The sequence below is a fragment of the Canis lupus genome, chromosome 5, assembly GCF_011100685.1.
Source record: "Canis lupus familiaris isolate Mischka breed German Shepherd chromosome 5, alternate assembly UU_Cfam_GSD_1.0, whole genome shotgun sequence".
In the NCBI taxonomy this organism is placed as follows: domain Eukaryota; kingdom Metazoa; phylum Chordata; class Mammalia; order Carnivora; family Canidae; genus Canis; species Canis lupus.
In genome coordinates, this window is record NC_049226.1 from 52,909,803 (window position 1) to 52,935,285 (window position 25,483).

General features: G+C 45.2%; 1 protein-coding gene across 1 annotated transcript in view; it reads left to right on the forward strand.

Annotated features, from left to right (window-relative positions):
- The window catches only part of C8B (complement C8 beta chain), a 39,008-nt gene that overhangs the window by 12,488 nt on the left and 1,037 nt on the right, over positions 1-25,483 (forward strand). Inside the window, exons 5-11 of the mRNA XM_038537412.1 lie at positions 2,367-2,499; positions 4,475-4,672; positions 8,914-9,154; positions 11,235-11,363; positions 14,018-14,181; positions 21,613-21,766; positions 23,936-24,004. Of these exons, the coding sequence (XP_038393340.1) occupies positions 2,367-2,499; positions 4,475-4,672; positions 8,914-9,154; positions 11,235-11,363; positions 14,018-14,181; positions 21,613-21,766; positions 23,936-24,004 (1,088 nt within the window). The remainder of the gene's footprint in view (positions 1-2,366; positions 2,500-4,474; positions 4,673-8,913; positions 9,155-11,234; positions 11,364-14,017; positions 14,182-21,612; positions 21,767-23,935; positions 24,005-25,483) is intronic.

Genomic DNA, 25,483 nt, shown 5'->3' on the forward strand with positions numbered 1-25,483 from the left:
TCCTTTCTACCTTTCTGAAAAAAGATTATGGTGTAAGTGGATGCTTGTAGCCGCTCTCTGAAGAAGGCTCCAGGGAGCTCCAGGGACATGCCTTGAGGAGAGGTACAGGCCACACAGAGGGCTGGGCTAGGAACACTAGGGACAGAGCTGTGTGGAGACCATCCAGGCTTCACCCTGGGGCTGGGCGGGGGAGAATGTTTATTTAACACCTGTTATGTGACTGTGTTAGGTGCTTTCTAAGCATCACCTCCAAATCCTATTGACAGCTTTCAGGGGAGGTTTTAATCTGCTTCTGTATATCTAGGCCCCAGCATAGGGCCTGGCCCAGAGGTTAGGCCTCCTAAGTTGTTAGTGAAGAAATGGATTTCCAAGATGGGTCTGCAGTCTGTATTTCAAGCTTCTGGGGATCTCTGAGTTGCTCTAATCCTCTAGAGAGATCAGAGGAGTGAGATCAAAAGGGACCAAGCTAGCCTGGTGTTTTCCCTGATTTCCTGCCACATTCTGCAGCTTCTTAGTTTCCAAGAGGAAGGGTGAGAGCCTCCCCTCACATGTACTAGAAGTCATCGTATATGATGCAGTATGGGGAGAACAGTAACCCTGAGTGGAATTCACTTTCTTCCTAAACATAAATCAAATCTCACTCCTTAAAGGTTGTCATCAGAGAGAGAGATACTCCTCATATGGGGAAGACCTGCTTTCAGGACCACTTCTAAACCAGTGACTATAATCTCCACCTCCTCAATAAGGAAACTGAGGCCTAGAAAAGTTAAGAGAGTTCCTAGGTTCACATGACTAAGAGGTCAACAGAGTGGATATTCCAAGTCAGCCAGACTGGATCACGTAGGAGGAGATGGAAGGACAGCTTGCACTGGCCCTGGGACCTTGCGGGAGGCACGTTTGTAGGCGGGGCTTCAGTTTTGTCATCTGTAGAAGGAAGTCGATAATATCCTTCCCTCAAGTTCTATAAGGATCAAATAAGCTACTGTGGTTGTAGCAGACAAGCAAAGAGAGGCAGCTTATGTGGTGGGGAGGATGCAGACTGGCAGTAAGACATTGGGCAGGTCAGTTACCCTCTGTACCTTACCCTCCTCCTCTGTGAAATAAGCACCATCATCATAATCGATATGTCTTTTTTTTTATAATCGATATGTCTTAACGATTAATCCTTATAAGGATTAAATGAGCCAATATTTGTAAGTCGATTACAACAGCTGCCTCCACAAAGTAAGCACATCATTGTACTGGTTCATAAAAATAAATGTATAGACATTGTTATGATGCATGAAACTCTGTCACAGGGAAGAGAGCCTGAGATGATTCTGTTAGGAACAGAACTGAGGCCAGTGTGCAGAAGCTGAGGGAACACAGAACTCCTTCCAACCACACAAAAAAAGAGCTTTCAGTAGCAGTCATAGCTGGGCAGGATGGAGGCCTGCCTCGGGAGGCAGTGAGAAATAAAGCTACAGCCTGGATTTTCATCCATTCTAGATAGACATGATGATATCTGCTGCCCGGGGCTTGGCGGGACACTATATATGGTGATCCGTACAAAGAGCCACCCACTGCTGGTCTGGTTCCAGTTAGCTCCTAGGTAAATGATAATCATTCAGTGTCTTGTGATGGAGATCATGGAGGATTGAAGAAGGAAACCACCACCCTCGAGGGCACACAGTCTAGTGGGACAAATAATACCAAACATTTATCATAGACCAAGCAGTTTTTGAACACAGTGGGTGTATGTAATCCTCACACCATGAAGCAGGAATTGTCCTCGTGCCCATTTTACAGATGACGAGACCGAGGTACAGAGAGGCTAGCTGGTTTGCCCGAGGTCACATTACTAGTAAATGGCAGAACAGGGATTTGACTCCAGGTGTCTGGCCCCGGAGTTCATGTTCTTAGCTATTTTGTTAAGCCATTCTCCTAAGCTAATGGTAAAGTACAGAGTGATAACTCCTTGAGGGGGCAAGCACAGCAAGTGTTGGACGTCCAAGGCAACAACAGAGCTCAATCTTTCAAGACAAGAAAGAGATAAAACAGTGAGTGGCTGCAAAGGTGTTCTGGGTACAGGGAACAGCACTTCTGCAAAAGAGAAGGAGCAGAGCACACTGGTGGAAGATTAAGCATCTCCAAATGGCTGGGACTAGGGTATGTGATCGTGGTCGGGAAGGGCCAGAGGTGAAGCTGGAAAGCTGGTTTGGACCAGATACTGGGGACCTTGAATGTATAGGAGACAAATATCTTGAAGGTATAGGAGACAGATCTCCTCCACCGAGGAGATTTGGTTTCATCATGAGGGTCTACCAGTCAAGATTACATAAACCGATGACCCTAACCTCTCCCCCCTCTCCATGCCTTCCCTGCAGGGTAAATCTGTTCACCAACAGTTTTGAGGGCCCAGTACTCGATCACAGGTATTACGCCGGAGGATGCTCCCCCCATTACATACTGAACACGAGATTCAGGAAGCCCTACAATGTGGAAAGCTACACCCCACAGGTATGTGACGGCCAGGAGGCCACTGCCGGGGCAAGGGAAGGAGCGTGTTCTAAGGAGCCAGCTGGCCGGGAGTCGAGGCTCTGCCCCGCGGCCTGCTAGCTGGTGAGCGTGGATGTATCACTTCTCCTTGAGCTTCCATCCTTTATATGTAAAATGGACAGTTCCTTCCTCTGGGCAGAGTGGTGAGGCCGGCGTGCCACGTACAGTAACAGCAAGAGTTGCAGCAGCAGAATTATTTGAGCAACAGCATCAGAGCTGCTGGAAGACAGAAGTAGAGCTTCGGATTCAGAGACTCACAGACTGGGTGACTGTGCAGGATAGCACCCGAGTAACCCTACATGCTCTGAGCCTCAGTTTCTCAGTCTTTACATTGAGGGTTGGAAGGGTTCTGCGAGGATCAGTGAGACCACGTGTAAAAATGCGTAACACACGCAGCAAACCCCTGGCTTCATGGTGAGTCCTCAGGAAATGTAAACCGCTTTCTTGTTGCTGCCAGTCCCCATCTATTAGAACCAGCATTCTGCGAAGCCTCTTAAATCCAAACTGGCTCTGTCAATATAAGCCTGTGTTGCTATGAACATGCAAACTTCAACGCAATATGCACAGAGAGTGGGGTTTGGGACACACAACGCACATACACGCTGGAGATCCAAAGGAAGGATGTGAGTTCCAGCCTTACTTTGGGCTAAGATCCTTCTCCATGCTGGGCCTCCTCCTCCTCCTCTTCTCCCCATGCATACTTAGTGGCAAAAAAAAAAAAAAAAAAGCCCAGGGACGAGCACAGCCTGCCCTACAGTACCCACTGCCATTCCCCTCCTTGGTCTCTACTTTCAAGGGAGGATCTCAGCGCAGCCATTTATCATCGCAGTTGAAATAGCCCCTGACCCGGCAGGACATACATCGTAGGTCTTCCCTCTGCAGAGCCAGTGGTTTCGGAGTGTCGAGTCAGGCACTGTGTGTGTTTTATCCACATAGATTCAATCCTCAGAACAAGCCTAATGGGAGGAACAATCATCATCTCTGTTTTACACATGAAGAAATTGAGGCATACAGAGGTTACATTGGTCATCCAAGGTTGCTCAACTGGAAAACAGTGGTGACGTGTTCCACTTCAGGCCACCTTACCCCAGGCCACACTGGGAATCACTTCTCCCTTCCTCAGCAGCTGAGTGTTACGGGAACTGCAGGCAACCGGCAGCTGACGTGTATGAGTGGAGACCCGTGGGGACTGGTCCCTCCAAGGCCATCCCGCCAAGGCCATTTGGCAGCTCCCCTGTGCACAGAACAATACACACTGATTTTTGAGCAAGCAGCTCTTCTAAGTTCTCTGGCAGACACTTTCCTTCCATGCCACTTCATCCCTGCTGCACCCCCTTTGACCAGGCCTCGTCCACTATCAGCTGCTCTTCCCTGATAGCCTCCACACTGGCCTGTCTCTCTGACCCTAGATCCATTCCTTCCAGTGCAACCTCTGTGTTATCCCAAAATGATCTTTTGGAGGCTCAGCTATGTCTATGTTGGTTCATCTTTGGATTAAGTCCACATTTCAGAGCCTCTAGTAATGCAGAAACCTCAACGTTTTTTTGCCAGCACACACCCTCACAACACCTGTCCCTTCCTCTCACTGTTGCATCTTCTGGGTCAACCACACTAGAATCCCTGAACTTTGTAGAATGCGTCCTTCTTCTTTCCAATGGACTTTGCCTAAGCCGAGTCCCCAGGCCAGAGTGTTCTCTTGCATTTCTACCAGCTGAAACTCAAATCAAGCACCCACTCTGAGTATCTCCCACAATCTCTCTCTCCTACTGGATTGGGAGCCATAGGGCTGGGGCCCCAGTTGGCCTTCAGGTTTCTGTATCCAGAGCCTCTAGTTGGAGAACCTTACACACAGGAAAAGTACAGTGGTGATCTGTTGACTTGTATTGAACTGATGTGAGTCAAATGAAATGAGACATTCTCTTTTTTCCTCCTTTAGACCCAAGGCAAATACAAATTTGCACTGACAGCATATGAGTCGTACTCAGATTTCGAACATAACATCACAAAGACAGAAAGAAGCACATCCAGTTTCAGCTTTGGTTTTAAAATACCTGAAATATTTGAATTTGGCATTAGCATGGCAAGTGATAATGGCAAACATTTTATTAGCAGAATCAAGCGATTCTCTCACACCGTAAGTACCCTCTACTGCTCTCTAATGTACGTATTTTTATTATGTATGTATTTTTCCATTTGAATTTTCATGCCTAGATGTGTCTGTGTTCCCCATTACTACTAAGCCTCATAACCAGGTATATTTCTGTGGTCTTGATAATCTTCTCACACACACACACAAAAGCATGGTCTTATACGGACTTACTTTTTAGAAAGACCAGGCTGAGGCATATAGTTACTTTCTTCTTCTATATTTATGTTCTCTCCCTTTCTGGTGAACTTTATCCCATGGTTTTCTTTTTTTTAAAGATTTTTTTAAAAGATTTATTTAAGAGAGAGAAAGAACACACAGAGGGGCAGAAGGAGGGGGACAAGTAGACTCCACAATGAGCCCAGAGCTCCATCCTATGACCTGAGATCATGACCTGAGCTCAATTGACTGAGCCACCCAGGCGCCCCCACCCCACCATGGTTTTCATTAAGCTTGAGATTGTAGCTTTTCCAGACCAAATCATCTCTGGAGGTATTTCACCCCCAGCAGTTTAACTTTTATCCTAAATATTCAGCTGAAGTCCCCCTCCAGAATGTCACCCAAGACCTCTTCTCCGACCTCTTAGGGCATCTGGTAGAGTCAGCCACACCATCACACACCTGTTCCCCCTGCTTGCCTGCTGCTCCTCATCACTTCCCTTTCTGGGTTCTAATCTCCTCTCCTGCTCTTTATTTAATTTGAGGCCATCTTTTCTTTTTCTTACCCTTCAGCCATACCAGGTGACCTCTTCTGTTCACCCCCCACCACCACGAGGGCAAACTGTGCACCTTCATCGCTGCTTCTGACCTTTCTGTTACATTCTGACCTGCACTGCACACTCTTTGGGCATCATTACCTGGATGCCTCGTGGACATTCCAAAGCAATCTCTTCCTCCCAAATTTTCCACGTTAATTTTTTTTTTATTTATTTATGATAGTCACAGAGAGAGAGAGAGAGAGAGGCAGAGACACAGGCAGAGGGAGAAGCAGGCTCCATGCACCGGGAGCCCGATGTGGGATTCGATCCCGGGTCTACAGGATCGCGCCCTGGGCCAAAGGCAGGCACCAAACCGCTGCGCCACCCAGGGATCCCCCAAATTTTCCACGTTAAATAGCATTTGTTCCCTTCTACTTTTCTAGGCTAAGCATTTCTGAATAGTATTTCACTCTCTCTTCTCTTCATTTCCACATTTTTTGGCCATCAAATCATTCAGTGTCACTCTCCAATATTTCTTAATCTAACTCTGATTATATCTTAACTAGCCTGGATCCTTGCACCTCTTGCTTGGTCCCCCTGAGGGGTCTCCTGTCTCCCGACTTGCCCCTTCAGATTTATGTGCTGCCAGAAAGACACTTCTACAATCCTAATCTAATCATGGCACCTGCTCCCCCTTGCCTCTAAGATGGAGGTCAAAGCCTGTGAGTTGGTGGAAGAGGAGTCATTGAACCGGGAAGTAAAGGGATATGATGTTGGAGAAGCAGGTGACAGGCAGCCCTGAGGAACCTTGAATTCTTGAGTGAGGAAGATGCATTTTATTCTCTAGTCCCTGAGCATTTTCAACATGGGTGCAATATGTTAGAAAATTAATCTGAGTGGAACATGGAGGAAATCAAGTCATCTATAATGATTCATATGAGGAAAAAGTGATGAAGGGCTTAGAAATATCTGCTGCTGAAATACCAACCACCAGAAAATGAGTAGTAAACTTTAACAAGATTGTTATGGTCTTTGCATGTTTTTCCTTATCTGTGCTCTGAGCCATTTGGTGGCACAGGCTGTTTCTTTCATCTTTAGACTTACGATGGCACTTAGTAGGTGTTTAAGACTGAAATATAGTGTCGCCTGGGGGCTGAGTGGTGGAGCATCTGCCTTCGGCTCAGGGTATGATCCTAGGGTCCTGGGATTGAGTTTGCGTCGGGCCCCTCACAGGGAGCCTGCTTCTCCCTCTACCTATGTCTTTGCCTCTGTGTGTGTGTCTCTCATGAATAAATAAGTAAAATCTTTAAAAAGAAAGACTGAAATATAGTGATGAAGGGTGGGACTGATGTAAAGGAACATATTTTGTTGGGAGCAAACAAGGATGCCATCCATTTACTCCTTCCCTTTCTCCTGCTCCCTGCCCTCTCCCCACCTCTCTGATTCAGATAGCCAGTTAGAGCATGCTTAAGTGTTCTGAGCACTTTAGTAGACTTAGGGCTAGAGACAAATACATCTTGATTCTTCCCTTGAGGCTCACATTCTAGGAAGAGAGGTAAATGTGTATGCAGATAACTAATTCTCAAATTTTTTTCTATCAGTAGTAATACAGCATGGTATGTGCTCTAAGGGAAATATAAGCAAAGTGCAGTGGCATCCTGGAGAATGGAGTGGGAAATTCAGAGATGGTGCCATGAAGGCAGCAGTAGCTGAGCAGGTGTTTAAAATATAAGTAGATGGGCATCAAGAAGACAAGGGAGGAAAGAGCATTTAAAGCAGAAGGAACAGCATGTGAAAAATCATATTACAAAGAGAATGGCAGATTTGGGGAATAATGAGAAGTTACACGGATGCTGATGTATGGTGTGGGTGGTGGAAAATAGGAAAGTATGGGAAGAATACTTCACTGCCAGCGGACAGAGTATGAATTCTTATGTTCACAGTGAGGGAATGGATTTTATTCTGGAGACAATAGAGAGCCAATGCAGGGTTTTGTTTTAAGCCCAGGGGGCATTGTAATACAGGTATACCTCAGAGATATTGCAGGCTTGGATCCAAACCACTACAATGAAGTGAATGTCACAATAAAGTGAGCTAAATGAATTTTTTGGTTTCCCAGGGCACACACAAGTTATGTCTCTTAAATGTACAGTAGCATTATGTCTGAAATAACAATGGACGTACCTTAATTGAAAATACTGCTGAAAATGCTAACCATCATCTGAGCTTTCAGCAAGTCATAGTCACTGATGACCATAACAAAAATAACAATAAAGAAAATGTTGAAGTATTGCAAGAAGTACCAACGTGGGGCACAGAGACACAAAGTGAGCAAATGCGGTTGGCAAAAGGTGCCGATAGCCTTGCTTGATGCAGGGTTGCAAAAACATAGTATCTATGAAGCACAGTGAGACAAGACATGCCCATAATACTCTTAGGGTTTTAAGACATCAACTCTGATTGGTACATTGAAAGCAGGCTAGAGAAAGAAAGGAGATCGGTGGAAAGGCTTTTCTCAAAATCCAAGCGAGAGATGAAACCTACAATATTTAGAAAAACTATGAACAGAGCACTGCTTAGCTTGGAAGGGTAAGAAAGAAGGGAGAGTTGTGAGTCTCTGGGGCAGGACTAGAATGAAGTGAGGGGAAGCCAGGAAGCAATGAGGGGCCTGGGCAGTAGGCACCATGGGAACTAGCATGGCCTTCTAGAATAGGTAGGTCAAACTAGCAGGAAGTTTTAAGACTGGGGCAGAATGTGCCTCATGGACATTTCTCACTCTTAGCTCTCCTTCTTTATACACCCCAGTATAAGAAGCCTTATTATATTCATACCTCCTGGATGCTTGCACTTCACCTAGCATCACCATCTTTTCAGTCTGGTCCCCACACCACGGGTCACCAAACTTTTTTCTGTAAAGGGCCAGATAGTAAATAATTTAGGCTTTGTAGAGTCTCTATCACAGCTCCTTAGCTCTGCTATTGTAGGGGGACAGCAGGTATGGCCAGTGCGTGAATGAAAGGGCATGGCTACATTCCAGTAAAACTCCATCTGTAACACCAGGCACCTGATTTGGTGCGCAAGCTGTAGTATGTTGACCCACCATACTGCAATGTCTGGCCTTCCTAAAGCACCACTTTGACTCTTTCTTGAGATGCCTTTCTTCAGAATTTGAAGAGCATAAACAAGGAGGCTGCCTTTGCAGGCAGGCAGACCCTGTATCCCAGCAGAGTGGGCCCATGTGCACCTGCTGCTCCCCGCCATGTCTGCTTCTGGCTACCTACCCTTCTCATTCCCTCTTTGCTATTGTAAGGAAGTGAGTTAAGAGCAAGCTCTCCCAAGCTGAAAGGACATCGGAATATTTATGAGAAATGAAAGCTCGTCAAAGAGGCCGTCTTCCCTCAAGTATCCTCAAGGAATCATAAGAGTGATGACCCCAGGCCAAGAACGTTGGATGGTATTTGTAAAGTTCATCTTCTCGTTCCAGATTCCTAACTTTAAAGGTCTGGTTTTCCCATGTTGGTATTTCATTTAGAAAAGCACATTTCTGCACGCGCGCTCTGACCTTGAAGTAGCACATTACAAGCTGAAACCCAGAAGCCTCATGCTCCATTACGAATTCCTTCAGAGAGTCAAGCTGCTGCCCCTGGAGTACAGTTATGGGGAGTACAGAGATCTCTTCCGTGATTTCGGGACCCACTACATCACAGAGGCTGTGCTGGGGGGCATTTATGAATACACGCTCATTATGAACAAAGAAGCCATGGAGAGAGCAGGTACACGGCCCAGGGGACTATGGCTTTGCTGCTGGGGCACACACAAGCTCTGTGAGGTTGTGGAGAGACGCTTCCCTTAGTTGGTGGGAGAAGAGTTATAAGCTCTGCTCCTAGTTCCCTTCTCCCTTCCTGGCTATAGTTTCACTTGCAGTTCTCCCCTTGTCATAACCTGTTCATGTTGGTCCTCCTGCACCCAAACCTGTGTCTGGGGGTCCTCTTTTCTACAGCTATTGTATCTAGACAACAGCATCCAGCCTCATGGCTTTAAGTGCCTTCATTTTTTTTTAATTTATTTATTTATGATAGTCACAGAGAGAGAGAGAGGCAGAGACATAGGCAGAGGGAGAAGCAGGCTCCATGCACCGGGAGCCCGACGTGGGATTCGATCCCGGGTCTCCAGGATCGCGCCCTGGGCCAAAGGCAGGCGCTAAACCGCTGCGCCACCCAGGGATCCCAAGTGCCTTCAACATATGGAAAACTCAACAATATTTCCACCCTGGCTCTCTTCCCTACACCCAGGAGCTTACATCCAAATGTCTCCTTGACATCACCATTGGAATGTCCAATGACCATCATAACTTTACCATGTCCTGAAAGTCAACTTTTGCTTTTCTTTCCCAAAGTTGTGTCTTCCATACTCACCCACATCTCAGAATGGTTTCACCATCCAGCCAGTGGCTCAAGCCAAAAACCTAGGAATCAACCTTGACTGTATTTCTTTCCTTCCAGTCAATTAGCAGGTCCCATCAGTAAGTTTGAGGTGAAACCCAGGATTCTGCATTTCTAACAAGCTTTGACATGATATCAGTGCTGTGGATCCATAGACCACATTTTAAGTAGCAAGGTCTAAGGTCACAGATTATTAAAATAGCCTCCAAACTAATATTCACCTTCCATTGCACCTCGACAATCTCTTCTCCCTACACATATAATTACAGGACTTTCCACTCATGACCAACAACAGGCATAAGGTACGACTCCTGCTTCCCAATCCAGTGTTCTCTCACATGGCACTTGCCAGGTGACATGACCTGGGTCACACAGTTGACAGTGGCAGAACCAGGGCTCAGTTATAAGTCCATTATACTTGCAAGAGGATACATGGTATATGATATATGTACATTTAAGCCCATGTGGCCTCAGTCTCACTAAGGTTGAGGATAGCTTCCTCCATACCACTGGTTTCAAAAGAACTTTTCATCTTCCCTCAAACTGCTTCCTGCTGAGGGACTCGGTTATCAAATTAATTGGGGAAACATATAATGGATCCCACTTTTAGCATTCCACAAGCCTTCTGCCATAAAATGACCTCTCCACCTCCTCTGAAACAACATTGGTCACACTTACTTGACTACAGAAGCACTTCTTCTCATAATACTTACTAGTACAAAAATTACAAGATATATTATCATGAGATTTGTATTTCAAGGAACATGCTTTGGGGGAAATACTGATGTGCACTAATACCACTGGGCAACCCAGTAGTCAGAAGTGCTCTCCTCCCCTTGCCTGGCCTCAGAGTGCCCACAAGTCACACCTGAATTCTGAGCAAGCCCAGGAGAGGAGGATGCTTTGGGGAGGACTAGGGAGGAACAAGAAGGAAAGGAGCCAAGAAATGAAAAGAAATTGGCCCCTTCTCTTTGCCAGGTCCTAGACCCACATTTTAAATGCATCACCTCAATTAATTAATGAACAAGCTCTCTCTTCTATAGCAAAGATTTTAAAAGAGTGGGTCAGGGTAAGGGGATTCAATTCACTGAATCAATCCCTAGAGGTTCGATAAAGAGCCACATTTTTAGGAAGTGACTCTGAGCACTTCTGCTCTTTGGAGGGCAGCAAAGAGCCTCAGAGCCTCTGAGGACCCTAAAGGGGAAGCTGGTGTAGATTCCTCATGAGGTCTCCACCCTGGTGTCAGTGGATGCCTGCATTGTGGTCACCAGGCTGGCCACCCTTTTACTTGAACCTGCAACCCTGGGGGCCCCATGACATCCAGAAAGAGCAAGGCCTTTGGAATTGATGACAGGAAAAGGGACAAGGTGAACTACCCCAAGGTCATGGGCCTCTTTCTTGCTTCCATCAGATTACTCTCTTAAGGCTATCCAAACCTGTGCCCAGAATGATTTTAAAATCGGTGCTGCCATTAAGAAGATCTACGTCAACCTGGGTGTGTCAGTGGACACGTGCGAGCATATTCTGAGGGAAATAGGAGGTGAGTAGCAGGGGCTTGTGACTTTTATGTACATTATCTTTCCCTTCCTAACATCCCCAGAACTGAGTCTCTCTTTAAGCCAAAGACTGGCTATTCTAAGGCATTTCAATTAAAATAATAATTCATTCAATAAAACTTATTTAGCTCAAAAAAAAAAAAAACTTATTTAGCTCCTACTATATTCTGGGCATACAGAAACAAATAAAATTGTATTTCTACCCTCATGGTGCTCACCTGAAGCAGGAAAACAATTAAAGATGCCATGATGAGATAGCAATAAGCACCAAACCTGGTCTGGAGCATCAGGACAGGCTTCCTAAGGGAGGGAACATTGGGATTGCTGCTCAAAGAGTAAAGCAGCAAGGTTGTGGGGTTTTTTGTTCTTTTCTTTTAAGATTTTTATTTATTTATTCATGAGAGACACACAAGGAGAGAGGCAGAGACACAGGCAGAGGGAGAAGCAGGCTCTCTGCGGGGAGCCTGATCCAGGACTCGGTTCCAGGACTCTAAGATCACGCCCTGAGCCAAAGGCAGATGCTCAACCACTGTGCCACCTAGGTGTCCCAGCAAGGTTGTTTTTAAAGCAGGAGAAAAATGACAATGGGGCTTGAGAGTTGGCCCGGCTGGAGGTAACAGGTAGGGGTCAGGAGCAGGTGGAAGAGGTGGGGGAGGCAGGTGAGGAGACTAGTCCTTACCTGAGACAATGGGGGGACAGACTAGAAGAGCAGGCAAAGACCTAAGTCATGTACTAGAGCCCACACAGCAGGGGAGACCAGATCGGAAGGGAGTACCAAAGCCAAGTGTCTGGGAGCAGGAAACCTGGAGGTCATTCAAGGGAACTGGGAATCAACACAGCAAGTGGAGTAGGAAAGAGAGGCCAACCAGCAGGGACCCAGTCCCTGACCTCTGCTGCACCCTGAGCAGCAATCCTCTACCTGTTCCACTTACTCAGCTTATGCCTGGGATAGTACATGGAGCTGAAACAAAACAAAATAAAACAACCAAAATTTAACTACTGGTCTAGAACAATCCCTTGCTTTTGTGAATGATATATGGTTGATATTGTTTATTTGTTCATTCTGGCTGGGTTGCAAGATATGTCCTGTAAGAGAGGCGTCCATAGAATATAGGTGCTCTTTAAAGAAGACTCATAGGGGCACCTAGCTGACTTAGTCAGTGGAACAGGCAACTCTTAATCTTGGGGTTATAAGTTCGAGTCCCATGTTGGGTGGAGATATGACTTAAAAATAAAATCTTTTTAAAAAAATTTAAAATCTAAAAAATTAAGACTTGTAAAGTAACATCCCATGCAGGTCACTAGATGAAACATTGCCCAGGACCCTGGAACCCTTGCTAACTACAGCTCCTCCTCCCTTTGGGAGATAACATCATCCTTGCTTCTATGTTAAACACATCCTTCCATCTTACCACCGTATGTGTCACTAATAAATACAGCTTAGTGTTGCTTGTTTTTGAACTTTATATGGATGGAATGTAATCTTTTCAGTTCTGGGTGTTGGCTGGTTGTTTTTTTCATCCAATATCATGTTTTTGTGTATAACTATAGTTTCCATTGCTACATAGTATTTTATTCTATGAATGTAGCTCTTTGTCTTTGTCCATGCCACTGTTGAATTTGGGTTAGTTCCTGTTCTGAGCAAGTGCAATCACTGGGACTATGAATATGCTTATGCAGCAGTCTGGTACACACATGCAAAGGTTTCTCAGGTAATGCACCAGGAGTGGGATTTTGGGTTGGAGATGTGTACTTTTCAAGGACTAGTTCCTACAAAGCTGTTTTCTAAAATGGTTGTACCACTATACACCCCAGTCAGCAGTGTACAAGACTCCCTCTCCATGGTCCTCAGGTATTGCAGGCTCAGGGCTAAATGGTCACTTGACACCACTTCTTTTGGCATCGGGTACATGAACAAATTAGAATGGGAAGCACTCACTGATTTGATTCAGGACTTTCTAGGAAGCTCCGTGAGAAGTCAAAATAATAATCGTTTTATCCTAGACACCCTTTAGTGGATATCTATCACATGCAAAGCTCAGCCTTTACAAATTTCCTACCTCTGTTATTGCATAGAAAGAAGAACTATAACTTAGAGCTAGCTGGATAGGCCTTTCACCCCTAGCGCCTAAGATTTCTTATCTGCAAAATGAGGATTAGATAGTTCTTATTTCATAGTGAAGATAAGTGAGTTAATACATGTACAATAATTAGATTACTGGCTGACACATAAGTAATCCGTAACCCAAATCCCTATCATCCTATTCACCTGTCTCTCTCTCTCTCTCTCTCTCTCTATATATATATATATATATATATTTATCTGTCCATCAGCTGTCTATCTTTCGTAGATTCAGTGTTCAGTGACTGGCATTTAGAGATGCCCCTTCCTTGTCCTGCTCCCTTCCTTGTCACTCGTGTCCTATGTGATTAGCTGAGCTGCCTTTTGCTCCTCTCGCCATGAATTCCTCGACAGCAGGAATGCATCTTGTCTACCGGCACTTGCAAATGAGCTTAGTGAATATTGTGGTAATGAGGTTGTTGGTTGAGTTGCTGTGCCAAAGTAGATCCCTTGACATGCCAGGTGCCACAATGCCAAAGAATCCCTCGACATGCCAGGTCTCTGTGTCCATTCCAGACAGAAACAAGAGGAACACAATGGTGGAGGACTTGGTGGTCCTTGTACGAGGAGGGGCAAGTGAGCACATCACTACCCTGGCATATAAGGAGCTGCCAACAGCGGACCTGATGCAGGAGTGGGGAGATGCGGTGCAGTACAACCCAGACATCATCAAGATTAAGGTACAGCTGGGAAGCTGCTCCACCCACCCTTTCCTCTATTCAGAAAACAGCTTATGAGGGGCTACTAGGAGCCAGGGTATGGGATACAGAGCTCACTAAGACCCACACCCTAATTTCAAGGCACACACATTATAGTGGATAATATATCTGGAGTGGACCGATTGCAATATACTGTTCAGCATGAGCTAGAGAACCGTGAGTCCGCCTTACTCAAGCACCCAACTTGCTAAAAGAAATTAATCATCAGCTTCTAATTCCAGCTTCTTAAATTGATAATGTTTCCATTTCATCAGAGAATTGCTCATTCCATTATTTATTTATTTTAGCATTCATTCATTCAACCAGCAAATAGTTAAGTTCCTGCAATATGACAGGAGCTAAAACACTGGAGGAAAACACAAGGAGCTCTAAGGATGAAGCATATGGTCTGTGCTGAGCAGTAAGACACATCCAGGCACAACTGTCTTACAGGACAGGGTAATACCTCATGGAGATCACTAACATTTCGAGCACCACTAGATTCATAACACTCTGCCAGTGACTTTAGAAGTGTTATTTCAATCTAATCCTCATGAGTCTGCAGATTGCATATGTTGATCTCCATTCTGTGGCTGATGAAAATCAAGGTCATGAAGGTGATACATCCGTCTGTGGCTGCTTGAGAAGCCTCCATTAGGTCTGGACCCAAGTGACCTCTTGCCTCCCCTCCAGACTTTCCTGTGGGTTTGGTGAATAAAAACCACCTGTCACCCACACAAGAGCAGTTTTGCAACCTTAAACTAAATAGATGTTTGCTTGAACAAGATTGTCATAAACAGCACCAAGAGTGGGTCCTTGCCTATGGGAACTTCTGCACGGTGTCTGTGTTCCATCCTTGGCCATCTTCTTCTTGTCGTTATCTGTACAGTCATGGGTTGTCTGGCATCCACCCCCTCACCACCCCCAGAGATTTAGTCTTGCCGCCAAGGAGGGACAACAAGGGACTGGAGCTCTTGACAGAAGGCTCTGCAGTTCCCAGCCCTGGCAGTTGCCCATGGTGTCTTTACTTGTATGTCAAATACATAGTTTCTATGGAACAAGAAGGCTGCCATTCAAATTCTCTCCTCTGCTGTGTGTTCCATAGTGACACTGTCAGTGTCACTATGTTAACGAGCATCAAGGAGGATAAAGTCAGCTGTAGGTTGTAGGCAGATCCAGAGAAATCTGGGATTGGCTGTTGGTGTGGTGACATCATTTGGTATCACAGAGGGGCATGGGAATGAACAGAGCTCAAGGGAAAGCAGATCCCTGGCCTTTACTTAACACTTATATTTTACCTGCATCTTTTTTCTACAACTGAGACTTAAGAGAGTTTTCCCTGGTTACCCACCTAAATAGGTTGGATATGCCAGACTGGGCTTTGGGAGTGTCAAGTGCCAAGCATGTGGTATGATATGGTGTGTGTGTGTGTGTGTGTGTGTGAGAGAGAGAGAGAGAGAGAGAGAGAGAGAGAGAGAGATATTGAGGGAGGGAGAGAGGAAGAGAGATAGGGCAGGTTACCGTGCTAAACATCTTGATCAGACCTGCAAACAACCTCAGAAATACTACACTCTACCAAAGGCCAGTGACTTCCCCGGCCTGCATGTGATGTAGTGGAAAGTATCACAGCCACTGTCAGTGCAGTGTTGTGAAGGGCTGTGTGGGCTATCCAGGGGAAAGCATGAAAGAATCAGAAATGTTTCCAGGAGCTGGGGAGGTGAGATTACCGAAGGCTTTGAAACCTTCCCTTTGCAAGTCTCGGACCTGAGTTGGAAACACATTCTGGGCATCCCACTCTTGCACACACTCTTTCTGGCAAGAGAAAACTGCAGATGGCTTCATATTATCTCACCATAATTCTCTGCAAAGTCAGCTCACCAAGTAGTTGGAAGAGTGATTGCTTTCCAGGACGGCAGAGGCCACTGGGTAAGCCGTTCCTAGATACAGAATAGAGTGTTGGCCAAGGTTACATATATAAACCATTCTGGAAGATAGAGACTTGCAGCACGATTCCCATAAGAGCGAGGTGGACAGGAAAGAAGAGCACCGAAGAGCCCACTCTCACTGTTTACTAGGTAAACTCTAGACTCAGAGAAATGGCTCTTTGCTCAGGGTTAAAAAATAGCAGTGACTGTCTTGTAAAGAGAGTCCCAAACACAAAAGGTTGAAATTACATTGAAGATGCAGGAGACCAGCCTATATCGAAAAGTGGAAAAATAAAAGTAAATTTTAGGATGCATTGCTTAGTGATGATAATGAGATTTAAGAAAACAAAGAAGTTAGGAAGTAAAAAATAGAAGCTGAGATAGTGAGCACTCATCAGATGAAAAAGGAAGTGGCTGACTATAGGAAACCACAGGCACAAAGGCGGATGGATGAAAGCCTACATTGGAAACTGTAAAGAACAGAATTGACACTGCAGAAAATTGAGTCAGTGATGTGGAAGGTGCCATAAAAATGTTCTTATAATGTAGAAGCAAAAGACAAAGAGATTAAAACAATGATGTAAAAGAAATATGATGGAAAGAGAGGACAGAAGGAGAAATCTAAAACTCAAGGACTTCTTCCTGAGAAGGGGACAAGATTAAATTTGAAGATGCATTAATCCTGGACGTAATAAGAGAGACTTCCCTGAGCTGATAATGCAACATGAAGAACTCATTGAAAAGGAGTCAAAAGTACGGAAAACAAAACAATACTGAAGCACATCCTTGTAATTTTTTTTTTTACTTTTAGAAACAAATATAATCCTACAAAAATAAAAGTTGTACTGGTCTTAGAATTCTTCAAAACACTAAATGCCTGAAAGACCTAGTGGAGTGACAATCATGATTGTGAAGGAAAGACTCATAGCCCAGTGAAATGGTCACTGATGGATGAATAATCCCAAAGACATTTTCTAATTAGTAAGGGAGTCACATAAAGAGTTGCCAGATTTGGCAAAGGAAGATGCATGGTGTCCAGTTAAATTTGAATTTTAGACAAACAATGGATAACTTTTAAAGTATAAGCATCCCTCAAATATTTCATGGGAAATGCTTGTACTACACAATTATTTGTTGTTTATCTAAAATTCAGCTTTAGCTGGGGCATTCTGTATTTGCCTGGCAATGCTAGTCACAAACTCTACCATCCAGGTACATTTCTATAAGTAGTCAGGGTGGCTAGGTTGTGGTCTGAGGTCCAAGCTGATGGAGAAGCTATTGTACAGAGCTCAGGCTTTGCCCAGGGTAGAAGGAAAAGATAGAGTTGTGAATGGTGCTCATATAGAGGCCAGGAAAGCCTCAATTATGCTGCAATTAAGATTTGGAAAACTTCCAAATCTTAGCAATTTAATACAACAAAAGTTTATTTCTCAATCACACAACATGTCCAAAGCATATTGGGGAGGGGGCTGTTTGAACTGCCCCTCAGGGATCCAGGAGATGGAGGAGGCTTTATGTGATCATGTGCTCCTGAAATCACCAAAGCAGTGGTAAAGGAAGGGGAAATGTCACCTCACTCTGCTCTGAAAGCTTTACCCTCTGCTTACTTTGCATTGCTCAAAACAAGTCACGTTGTAAACCTGCCCTTAAGGATGTCAGGGAATGGCATCCCTGCTATGTACCCAGAGAGAAAAGCTGCTGATCAGTTGGTAAGCAGTGATAATCACACCTTTCTAAAGATGTGACCATCATACCTTTCTAAAGCAATGTACTCACAGATTCTCTAAAGGCAAATTACTCTGCCCGAAAAAGGTTTAAAATACAGATGTTGTGGTAACATTCCGTGCTAAGATAATGTCTGACTTGGGCTACTGATCTCACCTCCAAAAATAAATTCTGAATTCCAAATAAGGAAACCATGAATAATAATTAAGTGGCAGATGACACGCAAATAAAATAATTTTGCCACAAATGAAATCCTTAATGTGTAAGGAATGAATGACACAATTTATACAAAAGACACATTTCAAAGGAAATAGACAACTTTCAGAACTACAATGGTGAATAAATATGCAAAGTGTTTCACTTTTCTAGGAATAAAAAATTAAAGTAACTGCATAATGTTTTTTACCTATCAAGTTGATAATGATTAAAAATCTACAATACTCAGTGTCAATGAGAGTGATGAGATGGGCACTTTTATAAAACAAGATGAGAACAGAAGTTGATACAACACATTAGTTAAAGAATGTAATTATATCCATAACATTAGAAATGTTTATAGTTTTTGATCCAATAGTCTCAAATGCAATAATCAACTAAAGGAGTCGTTTTATTTTTTTTATTTTTTTAAGATTTTATTTATTTATCATGACAGACACACACAGAGAGAGAGAGAGGCAGAGACACAGGCAGAGGGAGAAGCAGTCTCCATGCAGGGAGCCCGACACGGGACTCGAATCCCGGGTCTCCAGCATCACACTCTGGGCCAAAGGCAGGCACTAAACCGCTGAGCCAGCCAGGGATCCCCCTAAAGGAATAATTTTAAAAGTTGCTAAAGATGTATGTATAAAAACATGCCTTCTTTTATGTTGTTTGCAGTAGCAAAAAAAAGGAAACAGGGGCATCTGAGTGGCTCAGTGGTTGAGCATCTGCCTTTGGCTCAGGTTGTGATCCTGGGGTCCTGGGATCGAGTCCCCCATCAGGCTCCCCTCATGGAGCCTGCTTCTCCTTCTGCCTGTGTCTCTGCCTCTCTCTGTGTGTCTCTCATGAATAAATAAATAAAAATCTTAAAAAAAAAAAAAGGAAACAGACATAACAACAGGGGAAGAGGTGACTACATTGTAGTCCATCGATACAACAGGGTTCTATCCAACCCTAAAAAATCATTTTATCAAAGGATATTGAATGGCATGGGAAAATGCTCATAATAGGATATTAAGTGAGGTAATGGAAAACTGTGCTTTCTTATGCCACCAATTTGGTATAAATATCTGTCCATTTAACTATCCAAAAATATACACTGAAAGGACACAAACCACAATGCTAACAGTTTGAATCCTTTTCTTCCATTTACTGACTGTTTGCCTTTGGTATATCCATTTAACTTTTTTGTGTTTGACCCTTTTCATCTGTAAAATGGGGCTACAAAAGACTACCACCTCATAGGATTGTTGTAAAGATTAAGTTAGATAATGTATGTACTTGGTTCAGCAGCTAATAACTGCTGCCAGTGCAATGGTTAGTTATTATCATTAAGAATGGTGATCACCTGGGGAGCCTGGGTGGCTCAGTTGGTTAAACATCTGACTCTTGATTACATCTGGGGTCAGGAAGTCAGGTTCACGAGATCAAGCCCTACATTGGGCTCCATGCTGGGTGTAGAGCCCACTTGAGGATTCTCTCTCTCTCTCCCTCTCCCTCTGCTCTGCCCTCCAAGCAAAAGAATGGTAATTACCAGGGTCCATTACAGGGAACCGCATGGAGTTTAATAAGTAGTGAGCACCATCCTTTTGCCATGATATGATAAAGTTTTCACAAGGGTAAGTGTGCTTAGGACCCAATGGTCAATATGAGTAGGCAAGACTGTGTGTTGGGGGAGAAATAAGGAAGAGAGAGAGAGAGAGAGAGAGAGAGAGAGAAGAGGAGAAAGAAAGGAGGGAAAGCCCAGAAAATGAAGGGACAATTATGCCCTACTGACTGAGAATAAAAGGCAGCTGGGGAGTCTAGGAGGTGCTGCTCAATCCCAAGGCAAACTGCAGTCTGCAAAACTTGGAGAACACTGACATCGAAATTGGAAATGGGAATAATTAAGCCATTTTTATCAAGAATTATTATAAACTAGTAAGAAAAACGAACGCTTTGGTTCAGAATCTTGGCAATACTGTTGCATGAATTCTTTGACTTTGTTCAAGTCACTTAACCCCATCTGAAAACAAGGCTAGTCATTGCTACCTTGTGAGGATGGAGTGGGATCACATTTGTCAACCACCAGCACAGCTGCCGGCACACAATTCACGTAGGAGGTTTATTCTGGTTTTGCCACCGACTTGCTCTCTGTCCTGGAGCAAATCTCAGTGCTGGTAGGACAATGCCTAGGGGGCTAAAGGCAGCCTTTCAAGGCGCTGTGGCAGGGAATGCAGATTGTTGGAGGAGCTCACACTGGTGTACAGCAAACCCCCCACTTCTCTACCATCCCTCCCCCACGTGTGGCCAGCAGGCTGGACGGTTCTGCAAACCGCCTCTGGATCAATTCATTGACCACAAAACGGTGAGACAATGGGACCACCAAGGGACCTTGCTTTGCCCACTGGAGCGAAGGTCAGCGTCAGATGCATTAAGAAATGGAAGCAATTTTCTTCCCACTGGAGGCTTCTATTAGGCATGATTGCCTGCATTTAGACAGACCCTAAACTCTCCAGAGCTGGATTAGGGCAGGATCACAAACAAAATCTGGAGAGGAACCTGGCCCTGGAGCTGAAAGTAGGGCCAAGAGGCTCTGAACATTTTTAACTACCTCTTTGCACTTTGCCTCAGGCTTTTCCTAGCCTGTCAACATCACCACACTGGCCTGTGACTTCCTCTTGTGGAACACTGCCATGCCCAGGGGAGACCAGCATCACTCTCTCTTTGTCTACATGTCTCCTGTCCAGCTCCTCTCTCCCGGCTATTGCCTTGATGAGGTCTCCCATCCCCCACTCATTCTCCCATCCACTTTTATTAGCTGTTCTCACTAAGCTTGGGGCTAGAGCCCAGAGACACAGGGCTGAGCAGGATACAGTCCTGATCTCCAGCAGCTTACCTTCTAACTCAAGAAGGGAAACAAGGAGATTTCAACACATTTAAAAAAAAAAAAATTAATGACCACAAAGGAGCAAAGAGAATTTGTATCAGATGAGCACTGGACTGTATCCTGAACACTTCATGGTGAGAAGGTGTTCTGTGAGCTTTGGAGCTCAGGAAAGGCTTCATGATGGTGGTGTTTGCATGATGTGAATGATTTTGCCAAATTTGGAGAGGGGAGCGATGTTGGGACAAAGCTCCATAAGAGTTTCAAAGAGCAGCTTGAAAATCACTTCCTCTCCTCCATCAAAGACAGACTGACCACCTGCTCCTCTGCCCCCATTCCAAGTTTGCACTCATGCTCTAACTGCGATGGTGTAAGAACTTGTTACTGTGTCTCTTTCCCTCTGGATACCGAGTTTCTTGAGAGTGTGGATTTTATCTTACTCATTCCTTATGCTTAATGCTTGACACTTAGGAGGTATTCAGTAAGAGTTGACCTGAACTCGAATGAATTTATTTGTGGATATTGAGTGGGATGGGACAGCTAGAGGATGGAGCATCCATCTACATACTGGGGCATCCAGCCAGTTCCTGATCAACCCACTTGTCTCCATGCACCGGCCCTTTGCTCACCCCTTTGGAACCGTGCTCCATCCTTCTGTTGGAGGTTTTCTGTTGAAATCCATGCCTTTCCTCTCCCCAGGCAGAGCCTCTGTATGAACTGGTGACAGCCACGGACTTTGCCTACTCTAGCACAGTAAGACAGAACATGAAGCGGGCTCTGGAGGAGTTCCAGAAGGAAGTCAGCTCTTGCCGCTGTGCTCCTTGCCAAGGGAATGGAGTCCCAGTTCTGAAAGGTACCATTTCCAGGCATCTGGTGTCTCTGTGGAAGACATCATCTGGAGGGGCTGATGCTGGGGGCCAGAACATGTCTTCAAATCCACATACCGCCCAGGGTATCTCCAGAAGAATTCTAGGTCAGTCCTAAGGTCTCTATCTGGGGTCCCAGGGACTATCATAAAGCCCTCTTTATTTTCTCAGAGGGAAAAAAAAAGAGCCCCCTGGCCACTCAGAGCCTCCTAAACTGACCTCCTCCACTCTCATTAAGCATTAGAACTACCTGATGCCTTCAGAGCTACTGATGCTCAGGCCCCATCTGGATCGTGTGACTCTCCAGAAGGCCCCTCATCAGGATGGGTAAACCATCTCCAAGTAGTTCTAATCTGCAGCTGGGGTGTGACTCACAACTGCTAAAGTCCCACAATGAGGTGGCATGGGACCAAGTTGCCCCCACACACACTCAGGTGCAGCTCAGGTGCAAAGAGCATTATGTGCCTCTAAGGCAGACCCCAGCCCAGGCTGCATGTGAGAACCACCCGGGGAACTTTATCACAAACACAAAGTCCTGGGCCTCAACCCAGAACAGCTAAAGTGAATCACTGGGACTGGTCTTTGAAAAACCCTTCCAGATGATTGCACCGTAGAGTCAGGGCTGAGAAGCTGCTCTACAGCTGAATTCACTGACACACAGGATCCATGATTTCCCCAGCTTACAAGCTAGTGGGAGAGCTGGGCCTGACCAAAGAGTCACACTGAAGTGTAATTTAGAACAAGTGTTATTCTATTTCCTAAGAGGACAGAATGTGGGCAACTAGGTCCTGCTGCTCTGGCCACCAGAATACCTAAGTTCCAGTCGCGGGGACACAGTAAAACCCATCTGTCCTTAGATGTCTCATCTAAAAACAGATGGTATGATACATCACAGGGTATGATGCACACTCACTGTGCGTCACAGGGCAGCCCATAAAACCAAAGGAGCAGGCTGAGACTGTGAGGTCTGTAACAAGGGGTGGGGATGGATGTGGGAAATCTCTTTGGGCCAAATAAGAGGCCCTGGGCAGTGCGTGTCCTGACCAATACCTGGTGAGAAGATTGGGGGATGGGAGGGAGGATTGGCAGCAAGGATGAGCCACTTGAACTTGATTCCTAACTTAAGGGCCATATCCAGGGCCACTGCAATGGACACAGCAAATTTGGCATTTGCTAAGCCTTGGGACCTTAAGCTCCTGTCATGATGGCTGAGGAAGAGTCCAGTCCAGCATAAAGCCAAAACAAGGTGTCATGAGCAATTGGATGCAGCAGATCCCCACCCAGGGAGGGTCCAACCTGGACTTAGCCTATGTGGACAGAGCCAGCTCAACAGAGGGGACACAGAGACCTCTTCCCAAAAGAGACTGAGACTCTTGGACAGAGTGGATAGGAGCAAAGCAGACATAAGTGAGAGCCTAAGGCTGGGAAGTTCTGCCATTGGAATAGGGACACCTAAGTGGGGATGAAGTGAGCAAGAAGTCGGATCGGCCCATCAGCCCAAGGGCTTGATCTAAGGTTGCTGAAATCCCCTTGTGTGAGAATTGGAGCCACCTGAGAAGGTGCACTGGTATGAGGGAGACTGTGAAGGCAGAGACTGGGGTGTTCATGGGCCTCGCCTAGAAAGGATAATCCTGCGAAAGTAATCTGTGTGATCCAGATGAGAGTAGCTCCAGGATGACCTGTTGCAGATTAACATAAAGAATAACTTCCAAAGGGTCAAAATTGGCCAAAGATAGGATGAGACATCTAAGGACAGTGAGATTCCCCCCACCCCCACCCCAACACTAGGAGTGTTCAAGCAGAGGCAGGACAATTAAATGCCTCGTGGTGAACTTGAGCACCAATGATCAGGGGCCTCAGTGAACACTCACATCACTTCTGATGCTAGAAACTTACCATGCTGGCTGGGTCAAATGTCAGCTCACGAGTAATTCTCAACAATGCTGTGTGATTCCCCATGATGGCAATAGATGCCCTTCATGAGCAAAAGGCGCTCAAGGAAGGAGGAGGTATCCTTGGCACTAAAACCATTGAACTAAATGTTTCTCCTACTTTAATTTAATGGCACAGTGTCACCACTTTGCTGTGGAGGGCTGAGCTCAGGAGCTGTGCTTCACAGGGTATGATTCACACTCACTGTACATCATCTTTTCCAGAATCACGCTGTGACTGCATCTGTCCTATTGGATCCCGGGGCCCAGCCTGCGAGGTCACCTATGAGAAAAGTAAGGAGACTGACAGTTGGTCAAAAAAAGGAAAATCTAGGGAATTCCAGAGGATCATTCAGAAGGACATCCCCAACCTGGGGATGTCAGGTTGGGAGCTGGGTGCTATGACATTTGAGATACATCCTGGCTCTTGATTTTATATTTTGTTGTTCTCACAGCCAAGAGTGCTTCATGTCACAGGACTATTAATGTGTGTCATTTACAAGTCATTTCTTTGAGTCATTCTGGAATGCTTACCTTCCTTTTTTTTTTAAACTGAACTTTTATTCAACCCTCAAAATCCAGCACAGAATCACCTTCTTTTGTAAAAGTTCTAACCCTCTGCCCCTGAGTAAAATTAGTGAATTCCTCCTATGTGCTCCCGTAGCACTTTGAACATATGCTTTTATAGTACTTAGTACATTATATTTTGGATTATGTGTGTCTGTCTCCCCTATGTGTGTGAGCAGAGATCGTCTTCCATTTATCTCTGTGTCCCCATGGCCCAGCATAGTTCCTGCTCAGTGGTAGCTGCTGAATTAACAAACGAAAGACTGGACTATCATCAAGATCCCCTCCAGCTCTCAAATTCTTTGGCCAGTTTATTATCTGAGTTCTCAACATGCTCCCTTCTCTTCCCTTCCCTCCCCTCTGCTCCCCTCCCTTCCCCTCCCCTCACCTCCCTTCCCTTCTCTCTGCCCGCCTCCCCTCCCTTTCTCTTTTCTTTTCGGTGGTACCATTAAAAAAGGAAATGACACACCCAGTAGAAACAAGGAGGCACTGTACTGTGTATCGGGCACCTTGCTGAGTGCTCAGACTCAGCATGGGTTGGGGTTTCATCTCTATCATTCAGTAACTGTGATCTTGAGCAACTTAAGTGACCTCTTGGTGCCTCAATTTCCTCATCAGTAAAATGGAGACGATGATACGAACTACCTCCTAGAGCTGTCTTGAGTTTCTCATGAAACATATAAAACCCTTGGAATAATGCCTAACACATAATAAGGGCAAAATCAGTGTTGGTTAGTTTGTTTTAGGGAAAAATGAACAGCGTTACTTTGTATTTTACACATATCAGATCCTTTTGGTCCTCACAATATCATCGCAAAATAGGTACCATCCATATCCCCACTGTATTGATGAAGAAACTGAGGTGTAGTGGGTCACTAACTAGTTTCCTCAGTGGTTGCACAGTGAATGTAGGGCCCCAGGTTCAGGTCCAATGGGTCTGTCACAGCCTTTGCTTTCAACTCCTGCCTGCACTATTCTCCTCCTTAGTGAAATGCTCAGGATTGTCCTGACCCACCTCCAGCTTTACAATGCAACCAGGCCCCACACAGTGCTGTGCCCCCTGAGCGTGTGGTGCACAACCATAGGATTTCTCCTGGTTGGAGAAGACCTTGGACACCTCCTACTGTAGCCTTCTCATTTTACCAGTGGGTAGGCCCAGAGATACTAAGTAATGCATGTGGAATTGTACTGCCCATCAGAGGCTCA